Source organism: Bombina bombina, chromosome 3 (genome assembly GCF_027579735.1).
Source record: "Bombina bombina isolate aBomBom1 chromosome 3, aBomBom1.pri, whole genome shotgun sequence".
NCBI lineage: Eukaryota > Metazoa > Chordata > Amphibia > Anura > Bombinatoridae > Bombina > Bombina bombina.
The window spans coordinates 1,045,206,993-1,045,221,131 of record NC_069501.1 but is presented as its reverse complement, the minus strand read 5'-3'; the positions used below and the strand labels follow the sequence as shown (position 1 = coordinate 1,045,221,131).

Here is a 14,139-nt window from a genome sequence, read left to right as displayed (position 1 = left end):
GGCACACAGGCTTGGAAGGCTGTAGAAAAGTGCAATTCTAGGGCACGAGCAAACTGAGGATTAAGATCATCAACAATCAAGATTTTTTAATTTTAATTAGTAACTATACTGTGACAAAAAATTAGGATTGGTGTAAATAGTTGGCAAGACGGCCTGGCACAAAAGGATGGCAGGCAGGAGGTAGATGCAATTCAAGGACACTAGGAGACTGATTACTAACAGTCTAAACAGTGATGATTGACAATTTTTGCAATACTGTTAACAGAAATATGATTGCTGGCAACAATTGGCTAGGTGGGCCTGGCTCACAGCAGGCTGCAAGGCAGGAGGAAAGTGATATTCAATGGCACCAGCAAACTGAGGATTCAAATCACAGCAACTATTACCAAAAATTTAAATTTTTAATTATTAGAATACTGTCACAACAAATATGATTGGTGTAAATATTTTTTAAGTAGGCCTGGCACACAGGCTTGGAAGGCTGTAGAAAAGTGCAATTCAAAGGCACGAGCAAACTGAGGATTAAGATCATCAACAATAAAGATTTTTTTAATTGTAATTAGTAACTATACTGTGACAAAAAATTAGGATTGATGTAAATAGTTGGCAAGACGGCCTGGCACAAAAGGATGGCAGGCAGGAGGTAGATGCAATTCAAGGAAACTAGGAGACTGATTACTGACAGTCTAAACAGTGATGATTGACAATTTTTGCAATCCTGTTAACAGAAATATGATTGCTGACAACAATTGGCTAGGTGGGCCTGGCTCACAGCAGGCTGCAAGGCAGGAGGAAAGTGCTATTCAATGGCACCAGCAAACTGAGGATTCAAATCACAGCAACTATTACCAAAAATTTTAATTTTTAATTATTAGAATACTGTCACAACAAATATGATTGGTGTAAATATTTTTTAAGTAGGCCTGGCACACAGGCTTGGAAGGCTGTAGAAAAGTGCAATTCAAAGGCACGAGCAAACTGAGGATTAAGATCAACACTAAAAATGTTTTTTATTTAAATTAATAACTATACTGTCTGACTGTGACAACAATTATGATTGGTGTAAATAGTTGGCTAGATGGCCTGGCACAAAAGGCTGGCAGTGGCAGGCAGGAGGTAAATGAAATTCAATGGCACTAGGACACTGAATATTTGCAGTCCAAAAAATTATGATTTTTTTTTTTATTACTGTTACAAGAATTGTGATTGGTGCCACTAATTGGCTACTTGGGCCTGGCAGACAGGCTGGCAGATATGAGTCGTGGATGGTAGGTAGGGCAGCAATTTAACACAGTATGCTGTGTAAGTGACAAAAACACAGGACTGATAGAAAATTAAGTTACATTACACTAGCAAAATATTTGAAAATTTTAGATTTTAATATTAAAATTATGTTAAGAAGTGCAATGCACATATGACTCTATGAGTGGTCGCACTGGCTGGCTGCTACGTAGGGCAGCAATTATAACAACAGTATGCTGTGTAAGTCACAGGCCTGATAGAAAATACAATTAGATTACACTAGCATAATGATTTAAAGACTTTTTTTTGGAAATTTTAAGAAAAAGGTTAAGCACATACATATGAGTCGTGGCTGATAGCCTTGGAAGGGCAGCTATTAAAAACAGTAGGCTCTGTATGTCGGATACACACACGCCTGATAGAAAATACTATTAGATTACACTAGAAAAATGATTGAAATTATTTTTTTGGGGGGGGGAATTAAAAAAAGGTTAAACACATATGAGTCGTGGCTCATAGACTAGGGAGGGCTGCAAGTAAACACAGTAGGCTCTCTATGTCAGCAAAACACAGAGGCCGGATAGAAAATTATATTAGATTACACTAGCAAACAAATTTAAACTTTTTTTTTTTTTTATATTAAAATTAAGGTGAAAGAAAAATAGATTTGAGTGCTGGGTGGCTGCCTGGCACAGACCAATTAACCAAAAGACTGAAAAAAAAGAGGTATATTAATGCTGAGTGAGCCTGACAGACACAGGCATGATAGTAAATGTAATTAGATTACACTAGCAAAATTTTTTTTTAATTTTATTTTTTTTTTATTTAAAATAATGTTATAAACGGATATTAACACTGGTGGCTGCTGGCTGGCACAGAGCAATGAACCAGAGTATATGCTGTGTGACACTGACCTAATAGAAAATGAAAAAAAATTACACTAGAAAAATAATTATATTTTTTGGTTAGTTAAATTTAAACTAATGTTGTTAGGGAGATATCAGTGGTGGCAGTAGTTACAGCATATGCTGTGAGCCTTAAACACACAACTGAAAGCCAGGCAAATGCTAATAAAAAAAAAACGAAAAAAAAAAAAAACGGCTCGAAATATAGCCCTAAAAAGGGCTTTTTGGGGTGCTGTGCTTGCAGCAGAGATGAGTGGAGTCCTTCTGGACTGTAAATACACTAGCCTAGCTATGTTTTTCCTATTAATGTCAGGAGCAAAAACACAACACGTCCTCTCATTAAAAAAGCAAGGTCGTTATGAGTTTAAAATGGCGGATTCCGAGTAGCTGGGAGTGTATGTGAGGGAGTGTCTGATGTTGTTTGGCTCTAATGTGTCAGGCGGCTGTGACATAAAGGGTCAAAGTTTCCACAATGATGACACATAGGGGCGAACGCGAACAAGCTATGTTCGCTGTGAACTGTTCGCGGGCGAACAGTTCGGGACATCACTAGTCATAAGTTTACATTTTAAGAATATAGCATCATTCAACCCTCATTCATGGCTTTGGAAGTTAGCAGGTCCTGCAGATTTGTCCCTTCTGATAGTATTTGATCATGGGCGTAAGTGGAGAAGTTGGAGGGTTCTTTTCGCATGGAGGGTGTCATTATTTCTGGCATACTATTGAAACCTAGTGAGCATATGTTAGCTGAAAAGCTAGATGTTGATTCAGCTGTATCTGAGAGTTTGTTGGATGAATCATCTTGATTCCACTTATATATATTGTGTGTTAGCATATCAGTAGCCGTTAATATGGAGCTGGGCTCAGTCTGCATTGCAAGGCCCATGATTAGGGGTCCCATATAGTCAGGCAGCTGGTAAAATGGCACAGTGTGGTCATCTTGTATGTCTGCAAAGCTCTGCCATTCTTTGGGTTTAGTGGATGGATCATGTGGGAGATAAAGTGCCTTCCTTGAGGTAAGTTGCTCAATCTGGTCAGACCCATTTGTCATATCATTTGGCATATCCAGCTCCAGTTCCCTCTCAGGTAGCCTCTGTATCATGGTTTCAGGCTTTCAGCATTCTCTAGGAAAGCTCTAGATAAAGATTTTTGGTAAAAGTTGTGTAATAGGCGCTCTATTTTGGAAAAAACGCTGATCTAAGGTTTGTAGTGAGCTTGTCTCCCGTGCGGTCGCCATATTAATACTTCCTGATTGCAAGAAAGGTGATAAATTCTGGATTGCTGGACCGCTGACTCGCTATCAGTATGTTGCCCTATCCGGCGTTGTAGATGAAAAGTTCAGTAAGGCAGATGTTATCTGCCAGCACTGGTAACCCAGTGGAGCCGGGGGGGGGGGGTGCGGCTTAGTAGTGGGCCGCCGCTTTAGGCCTTATATTTCCGATCTGTATCTCCAATTTCATTAAAATACCAGATTTAAGTTGATATATAACCACTGAAGGTGGAACAGTTATATCTTGTAGTGTGCTGGTAAATGAGTCACTGTAATGTCTCAAAAATGATCGGTGGATTATTGAGGAATCTGTGAGCTTCAATAGTTTAAGTCTATGGGAATCAACAACTAAAAATTAATTTCCTACTTCAGATGCTTTTTTATTCTTTAGTGAAGGTAACATTTAAAGTAACAAAATCTTCATTTGTTCTATAGGATCAATATTAATACTGAATATCAAAATGATCCTTTTCTTTCCTATTACATGGAAAGTCCACAATGTCATTCCAATTACTAGTGGGATATTCAACTCCTGGCCAGCAGGAGGAGGCAAAAAGCACCCAGCAAAGCTGTTAAGTGTAACATAACCCCCAGTCATTCTCTTTGCCTCTGTCAATGGAGGTTGTGCGAAGTTGGTGTCTGACGATTTTAATCCTTTTATGGGTACTCTTCCCTGCAAGAAAGGATTAGGGTCTAGCTGTGTCCACGTCAATCTCTTTAGTAAGAGTAGTGTTGGCTTTTAGCAGTTAAAAGGCGGCAAGGTAATCTTTGCTTTACTTTTAACATTTTGCTACCCCTTTGCTCAAAGCCAGAGTTAGTTACTCTGTTCTTTATTTCCTACAGATCCATGACAGGTATAGTACCTGCCACACCTAAGGAACAGCATCTGTCCTGCAGGATCTAAGGTCAGTGCTTTGCCTTCTAGGTACTGAAGGACACCAGCACTTATGAGGTTAATCCTCTTATGGATCCATTTTTTTGGGACAAGTTATCCTTTTGTTTTCAGTTAAGGATACGTTTATTGGACAGATATGTTTTAAAAAGTGCTTATTGATGACACTAGGGTTTAACATAAGAGACTTTCACTTTGGCTGGGTGATTGTAGCTTTAATTGCTAGAATGCATGGAGGTGACAGCATGTAAGCAGTACTATGCAGGGGATTTTAGAAGGTTTGCTTAGTGTTTTTTTATTTTTAAGCAATGCCTTTATCATTGGCATGGATTTGAATGGGATTCAAGTTGAGTATATTTTGACTATTTTTAGAGAGTTTTTATAACAGTCTTAATTTTAGTCATTTTCCTCTCTATTTTGTGCGTTTTGAGTGGCATAGTTATTTTTCCTTAACGCTCACGCAACACCAGCACTTCCGCTATATCAGAACGTAGCTCAGTGAGTCTGAAGAGCGTAGGAGTTTCCTCGCATCACAAATCTGTATAGGATCCTCCTCTCATGTTAATGAATCGTTTATTCAGTGCTTTTGAAGAGTTGTCTGTATAGTCAGTGGAATCCGCCTTCCTTTTACTAGCGGGGTGTTTGCTCCTGTACGGTAGGAGCCTCAGGCTATCTGAGGTGGTTTTATGTGTTAATCATTTTATAAAACTCTTATTTGTATTAAGTTGAAATTATTTTATTTTTTCTGGGATCTACTTTCTGTGGCTGTCTAGAGTATTGGATTCAGAATTAGATCAACCCTTGTCTATGGAAAAATATTTATTATTTTTAGATGCTCAAATTGTCCTGCCAATGCAATGTTGTTCCTTATGCTTATCAAAGACTCTTAAATTTAAAGACAAGTTACTCCCTTCTGAGCCTAGTGTCTCTCAGGATAATGCTATGTGTGGCATGCCTCAGCTTTCTCCTCAAACGTTCCAAGCATTAGTTGTTTCTAATACTGTACCTTCTGTGTCCTCTCATCCCCCTGGGGGTGTTTATTTACCTGGGGATTTTGCCGCTCAGGTTTCTTCTGCAGCAACTGCGGTTTAATCAGCTTTCCCTGCATTGGGTAAGCGTAAAAGAAAATCTAAGCATTTGCCTGATACTAAGGCTTCTGACTCTAGGACTGCATTAGCCACTCTTGCTCAGATGTCTGATGAGGAGAATTCTTCGGTAGCTTCTGAAGGTGAAATTTCAGACTCTGACACTTTAGCAGAGAAATCTTCAGAATCTAAAGAGGTTAATTTTAGATATAAGCTTGAACATCTCCAGTTGCTATTGAAGGAGGTCCTACCTACTTTTGATGACTCTGAACTATCGTTGCTGTCAACCCCACAAAGTCTTCTAAATTAGATAGAGTCGATGATTCCCCATCTTCTGAGGAGGTTTTTCCTGTCCCTAGGAAGATGTCTGAAATTATTATTCAGGAAAGGGATAAACCAGGGGTTCCTTTTTCCCCTTCCCCTGTTTTTAAGAAGATTTTTCCTGTTGCTGACTATTCGTGACTCAAGGTGCATTGTTCCTAAAGTAGAAGGGGCTATTTCTACTCTCGCCAAGAGAACTACCATTCCTATAGAGGATAGTTGTTCTTTTTTAGGACCCAATGGACAAAAAGCTAGAGGCTTACTTAAAAAAGATGTATATCCATGAAGGGTTACAGTGGCTTCCAGCAGCGAGTATTGCTACCATTGTGGGAGCTGCATCCTATTGGTGCAATGCATTGTCTGATCTTATTGCTCAGGAAACTACAGTAGAGGAGATCCAAGATAGGATTAAAGCTCTCAAATTGGCCAATACCTTTATCTGTGATGCCAATATGCAGATAATTCGTCTGGGAGCTAAGATGTCTAGCTTCACGGTACTAGTCCGCAGGGCTCTGTGGTTAAAAACATTTTTTGGCCGATGTCTCTTCTAAGGCCAAGGTTTTGGCTTTACTTTACAAGGGAAAGGCTCTGTTTGGACCTGGTCTGGTAGAGATAATTTCAGAGATTACAGGTGGAAAGGGATCTTTCCTACTTCAGGACAAGAAAATAGACCTAGAGGCCATTCGACCTCTAATTTTCGTTCATTTCATAACTTTAAGGGACAAAAGTCCTCCTCTTCCTCTTCTTAACCAGATCAACCCAGACCTTCTTGGAAATACAACCAGCCCTGGAACAAGGGAAAACAAAACAACAAGCCTTCTGCTGACTCTAAATCAGCATGAAGATTCCGCCCCCGAATCCAGTGTGGATCAGGTGGGGGGCAGGCTTTCTATTTTTTATCAAGCCTGGATACACGATGTCCCAGACCCTTGGGCAGTGGACATAGTATCCCAGGGTTACAGAATGGTATTGAAGTCTTGCCCTCCAAGGGGCAGATTTCTCCGGTCAAGACTATCCTCAAACCAAATAAAGAAGAAGGTCTTCTTAAACTGTGTAAAAGACTTATACTCTCTGGGAGTTATTTTTCCTGTCGCTCTAGCAGAATAGGGTCTAGGATTTCATTCAAATCTATTTGTGGTTCCCAAAAAGGAGGGAACTTTCTGGCCCATTCTAGGCCTCATGTGTCTCAACAAATTCCTCAGGGTTCCGTCCTTCATGATGGAAACTATTCGTTCCATTCTTCCTTTGGTACAGGAAGGTCAGGTTATGATGACCATAGACCTGAAGGATGCATACCTGCATGTTCCCATTCACAGGGAACACCATCAATATCTGAGGTTTGCATTTCTGGACAAACACTCCCAATTTGTTGCACTTCCATTTGGTCTGGCCATGACTCCCAGAATATTCACAAAAGTTCTGGGGGCTCTTTTGGCTGTGATCAGATCCCAGGGAATTGCTGTAGTGCCTTATCTTAATGACATCTTGGTCCAGGCATTATCTTTTCAACTAGCCCAATCTCATACAGAGATGCTGTTGTCTTTTCTTTGTTCCCATGGGTGGAAGGTAAATTTGGAGAAAAGTTATCTTATTCCATCTACCAAAGTGTGTTTCCTAGGGAATAGATTGCCTGTCCATGAAGATTTTTCTGACGGAGGTCAGAAAAGACAAGATTCTTGCTTCCTACCTTTCTCCCCAGTCTTTCTTTCGTCCATCTGTGGCACAATGCATGGAGGTGATTGGTCTGATGGTGACATCCATGGACATCGTTCCTTTTGCTCAGTTCCATCTACGACAGCTGCAGCTTTGTATGCTCCATCAATGGAAAGGAGATCATTCGGATTAATCTCAGAGGATAAATCTGGACCTTCTAACAAGATACTCTCTCTTGTGGTGGGTGTCACAGGAATATCTGTCTCGGGGCAATTGCTTTCTGAGATCTTCCTGGGAAATTGTGACTATGGGTGCCAGCCTGTCAGGCTGGGGAGCTCTTTGGGGCCCTCTAAAGACTCAGGGCCTGTGGTCTTGGGAAGAGTCCTCTCTTCCCATAAATATCTTGGAGTTGAGAGCTATCATCAATGCCCTATCAGTGTGGCCGCAACTTTCATTGGTCTGGTATATCAGACTCCAATCGGACAATTTCACCTCAGTGGCTTACATCAACTACCAGGGAGGTACTCAGAGTTCCTTAGCCATGAAGGAGGTGACTCACATTCTGCAGTAGGCGGAAGCCCATGATAGTCTCCTATCTGCCATCCACATTCCAGGAGTGGACAACTGGGAGGCAGATTTTCTGAGCAGACAGACCTTTCATCCCGGGGAGTGGGCTCTCCATCCGGAAGTGTTTTCTCAGTTATCCTTCAAGTGGGGGGTTCCAGAGTTGGATCTGATGGCAGTTCAAGATCAAGAGATCCTCAGGCTGTTCTGATAGATGCTCTAGCATGGAGGTTTTCTCTGGCTTATCTGTTTCCTCCGTTTGCTCTCCTTCCACAAGTCCTTGCTCATATCAAACAGGAGAGAGCTTTATAGCTCCTGCATGGAGGTTACGTTAAAGGAAGGACCTTCTATTTCAGGGTCCTTTGCTCCATCCAAACCTAGATTCTCTGAAGCTAATTGCTTGGAGATTGAATGCCTAGTTCTGTCTAAACGTGTTTTTTTTTTTGATTCTGCAGGGGGCGGCGTTGCATCAGCAGCTCTTGTGAGCTGCTGGTGCAATGCTGAATACGGAGAGCGTTTTGCTCTCCATATTCAGCGAGGTCTGGCGGGCCTGATCCGCACTGTCAGATCAGGTCCGCCAGACTTTGATAAATAGAGGCCAATGTCATGTTCTACCCAATCCATTTAAAATTAATTTTACCAACTTAATTTTTTATTTATGGGTTTATTGTATTGATTAAATCCATCTAGTTCCATGTATGATAGTACATTTGGATTATCCATTATGGGAACCCCACCTTCAATTTTGTTCTTTCTAAGCAAAATAATGTGCTGCTCCCAGGTACAATAAGGAAGTCTGTACATGTTGCCATTAATATTATTTTGTTCGAGACATTTATTTTTTTCACTGCAAAACACAAGTGGAGCGCCACATAACATACTCCATATAGAATAGAACCCAAAAGATCCACCTAAAGATGACCTACTCTCATGTGGGAATATACTAAATCAATGGTGGCTGGGGCTAGGTGTTGTAGAAACTGAATACTTATATATGCATATAATTGTTACTATTTGATGATAAGCATATGTTACACATTTGTATATGCATATTGTTTTTATTATTATTTGAATAAATCACTTTTGGAGATAAATGTGAAGCTGCAGCTGTTGCTGGATGTGAATCATCCGGGATAAACTGATTCCCAGCCTGCTAATAGACACCATTGGTTTAATGTCCTCCCACATGTGAGTAGATAATCTGTTGGGGGATATTTTAGGGTTCTGTACTATATGGAATATGCTATGTGAGGGGCCACTTATGTTTTCCAGTGAGATCATATCAATGTTTTTGACCCGTCGTCACAGGATAACCATGAAAAGGCGATGATTGAATTCTCCCTTCAATCTGTGGCCCGTCTATTGGCCCCTTATCCGGACGTAACTTTTAGACTTTGGGACAGTAGCCATTGGCCTCTGTTCATTATGTGAAGTATTAATATATTTTCTATTATACCCTAACTTTATCAACCTTTATCTTCTATCAAATTATAAATACAGTTATTAGTTAAGGACAGAATCATTTTTTTCTGATTGATATTGTTGTCTGTTTTCTGTTTAGCGCCTGAAAATTTGCTGAGGAGAATGACCATTATTGGGGTAATCTTATCATTCCGCTCCTTGGCCCAGGAAGGTCTAAGAGAGGTGGGTGACAATAAGTTGTACTTTTAAACTATATGTCAATCAAAATGACCTCTTATTGCTGTGTGCTCAGAAATGTGTCTGTACAATATAAAAAGTTCTGGTTATTTGGCAAGTGGACCTAAATGAGTAAATAAAATGAACAAGCAATATCAATTAACGTCACATACAGTGCAGTGATGGCTGTAAGAAAATACATATATATGAAGCAAAAATTAAAACATAAACAAATAAAAAATAAAAATAAAATGTAGGGAACCTGTGTGCAACTGGTTGCAAACCGATGTACTCATGCGCTCGTGCATATATTTCACGTAACAAAAGAATATATATAACAAAATAAGAGATATTCACTTTTCTTTTCAAATATTACAAATACATAGTCATAATTGCTGTGACTTATAAAGTTATACATATGTCAACATTTTTTTTTTTCTAAACAACAATTTCAGCAAAGTTTGCAATGAATGATACCTACTGCAACAAATTTTATCCTCTGATGTATCCAACATATATTGTATTTTATGCATTAAACACCGAGAAAAAGAAAAGGCTAGGATGGAGACCCCACGTATCATTATACGCAGTCACTGGCCGATGCCATGTTTGTATTGTTCCAAATAAAATTTTATGTTGTGGAAAAAAAATCTATTTTTTGTTTCCTGTAGTATCCATATCCCTCTAATGTCATTAACTCTTCTGTTCTTGCTAACCATAATTGTGTAGGGGGAGTTATTGGTTTCTTCCAATGTCTTGCAATCGTGGACTTGGCCCCATTAATGACCATTTGGAATAATTCTAGTTTAATTTTACAAGTGTTAGGGGGTCTTTCATTCAATAGGGCGTGTGTGGGTTGGAGCCTGTAATTTTCTTCAAATAGATATTTTCCCACTCTCTCCACTTCCACCCATAGCGTCTTAATTCTACTACATTCCCACCAAACATGTAACATATTACCTATGCAGCCACACTCCCTCCAACATAGATTTGAGCTTTGGGGATATACAAGTTTTAGGCAAGCTGGGGTTAAATACCAGCGAGTCAAAACAGCGAGTCAAAATATTATAGTTTAATTCTAAAATCTGCGCTGAGTTTGAGGATCTATGAGTGAGTCTAAAAATTATCTGCCATTCTTTTAATGTTATTTGTCTGTTAAGTTCCAAATTCCATTTACCTGTATAAGTAGGTAGTGTGTTAGCATGTGATTCTAATAGGAGACGTTTGGCTAGAGCTAGGGTGCCTCGTTTTGGATGATTTTCTAAGCATATGCTTTCAAACCTAGTTAGGGATCTAGTGAAATTTGATTTATGCGGTGATATCTGTAGTAAATGGTGTATCTGTGCGTACTTCAACCAAGAGTTGAATGATTCTCCTGTATTTTCTCTTAATGATTGTTGTGATTTGAGTCTGCCACCTTCTAGTAGCTTTGTTATTGGTATAAATTCCCCACAGAATTGTAAGGGGTTTTGGTTAGTCATTAAAGTGCCCAAGAACTCACTATTTAAGAAGATGGGTGATAGTGGTGAGTTGATAGTAGATATATCTTTTGTGTTTCCTGTGGAGTGTTCAAAATAGAGGAGTCCATACATACTCATGCTTTTGTTGTGCTGCTTGTATGCCATTCTATAATTCTTTGTAGCGGTATAAGATTGTAATATGATAGGATATTAGGTGCTCCCAGTCCCCCTTCATCGACTGTTTTATAAAGTGTTTTGCTCTGTATTCTCGGTTTTGTTGTGCTCCATATGTATGTATTAATGCTCGCTTGGAGTGTGTGTATATATTTAGGAGAGAGGGAGATAGGGATAGCTTGAAAGAAAAAAAGGATTTTGGGAAGGAATATCATTTTAACTCCTTGAATTCCCCCCCCACACACACACACAATATGGTTTTAATGGACCACTCCTTGAGAGTAGTTTGGATATTTGTTAGCAGTTTCTTAAGTTCAAATAGTAAACAATGGTTGTCAGTGTTGTAATTTAAATGTGCATATTTTACTCATGGAAAGGAAGGTAGAGGGAGCCAAGGAGACATTTAGCATTTCAGTTTTTTGGGCATTTATTGAGAAGTAAGAAAATCTACCAAATGTGTCAATCTCAGCCATGAGATGTGGTAATGATGATTGAGGAGAAGCGAGGGATGCCAGCACATCATCTGCATGCATCATAAACTTGGTTTCATCTGTATTAATTTTTATTCCCTGTATTTGATTATTTAAGCTAACACAAGATGCCAAAACATCCATTGTGAGAATAAATAAAAGTGGGGACAACGGGCAACCCTGCCTTGTACCGTTATTTATGTGTAACTTTTATCCTAGCCATAGGGAGGGAGTACAACTGGGATATCCTAGAGATCATTTTAGATCCAAATCCAAATTTTTTAAAGTATGTAGTACTAAATTCCAATTGAGTCTATCGAATGCTTTTTCGGCATCCATTGATATTAAAATAGAAGGGATATTAAATATTTTAATGTAGTCTAAAATGTGTAAAGCTCTGATGGTGTTATCCCTTGCCTCTCTGTGTGGGACAAATCCCACTTGATCTAAGTGTATTATAGAAGGTAGTATGTGGTTTATTCTATTAGGCAATATTTTAGAATACATTTTAAGATCTGAATTCAATAAAGATATGGGTCTGCAGTTTTCCGGAAGGGTAGGTGTCTTGTTGGGTTTGAGTATGACTGATATATGTGATTCTAAGAAGGTTTTAGGAAAGGCTTCCCCATTGTCAATTACATTAAAGAGACTAGTTAAATTTGGGACTAATAGCTTTTTGAAAGTTTTATAATAGGTGTTCAATAGGCGTCAATTACATCTGATAACTTCTTTTGTGAAGATGAGTAAATCTAAGTCTACAGCTTCCATTTTAGTGATATTAGGGAGGACTGTAGAGTTTATATATTTCACTAAGTCACTAGCCTGAGTTGGGTCTGCTGGGGAGGGTAGATTGTATAGCTTCTCATAGTAATTCTTAAATTTTTAGGCAATTCCATTGTTATCCATGACTGAGTTTGGCCCTACTGTAATTTTGTGAATATGCGTACTAAGAGTTTTCTTTTTTAAGGCTCTAGCTAATAGTGTGCCCGCCTTATTCCCCCCTGTAAAATATTTTTTTTTTGGTATAAAACTTTGGCATATACTTCAATGTGAAGAAGTTCATTTAAGGATTTTCTAACTAGTTGTTTTTTTTTTTAAGTAATTCCGCATTGCGTTGATCTTTTATATGTTTTTTTTTTCTAATTCCCTCACCTCCCCTAATAGATTTAAGTATGTTTAGTTTTATTTACATTTTATTTGGGATTTTCTTTTAATTAATTTGCCCCTGATCACAGCTTTATGTGCCTCCCATATTGTTGTAACATTAGTGGTGTTGGGGGTATTACATTGAAAATATTCCTTGATGTTTTCTTCTACTTTTTCTACTTCTTCCAGATTATGTAGTAATGCCTCATCTAGTCTCCACACATAGGGAGAAAGAGGACCTGAGTTTCACTCTAATTCTTTTATTACCATATCATGGTCTGACCATGTTGTGTTTTTGATGTCTGTGTAGGCTAATAACGGCAGCCCTATTTGATTTATGAATAGGTAATCTATGCGCGAATGAGCTCCTTGTGGAAAAGAGTAGAAGGTATAGTCCTTCTTGTCAATGTGTGTGAGTCTCCATGTGCCTATAAGTGTGGCTGTTCATAAGGTATTTGTTATATTTCTGAGGGTTCTCAGAGGTACTTGGCTATGCCCTTTGAACAGTCTAGAAGTGGTTCCAGGGCGACAGTAAGGTCTCCTCCATAAATCACTATCCCTTTCTGGATACTCAGTAGCAGGTCCATGATCTTTTTGATAAATGGGACTTGATGTGAGTTTGGGCAGTATGTGTTAACTAGAGTTAGTGGTCTGTTGAACAGTGTACCTACTAAAATGATAAATCTCCCTTCCTGATCCACTTCTTTTTGTATTAACTGGAAAGCTGTGTTTTTATTTATTAATATCCCCACACCATTATGCTTGGTTTGGGCAGAACTAAAACAGGTGGTGGGGAATTCCCTAACAGAGCAACGTTGTTCGAAGGGCCTAGCAAAATGTGTTTCCTTAACAAATACTATGTTACAGTGTCTCTTTTTAAACCAATTTAAGGCCAGTGAGCATTTTGTAGGTGAGTTTAACCCCTTGACATTTTGGATGGCTACTACAATTCTATGTTGTGTAATCGATATCTGTCAATGAGGTGCAGTATTAGAGTATCTTGAGTAATACAGTAAAGGACGGGTTACCTACATACCTGGGCTGGGGTCTCCATCCATTGGGGGTGAAAAGTGGGTTAAACAAATCAGAAGAATTCACGCTTCAGATTGTACTTCTAATTAAGTGGTACCATAAATTGCTGAAACATACACAAATAACTATTAGAACAGAATAACAAAATAAAACCCACCCAATAAACTCTTAAAAAAACCTAACACTAACCAACGAAGATCCACTTACAGTTTTTGAAGTGGGCAGAAGTCCTGGGAGAAGTCTTCATCCAAGCGGCAAGAAGTGGTCCTCCAGGCGGGCAGAAGTCT

At 39.0% G+C, this 14,139-nt stretch overlaps 1 protein-coding gene across 1 annotated transcript in view; it reads left to right on the top strand.

Annotated features, from left to right (window-relative positions):
• The window catches only part of NCKAP1L (NCK associated protein 1 like), a 605,812-nt gene that overhangs the window by 392,524 nt on the left and 199,149 nt on the right, over positions 1–14,139 (top strand). Inside the window, exon 25 of the mRNA XM_053708267.1 lies at positions 9,494–9,576. Within this exon, the coding sequence (XP_053564242.1) occupies positions 9,494–9,576 (83 nt within the window). The remainder of the gene's footprint in view (positions 1–9,493; positions 9,577–14,139) is intronic.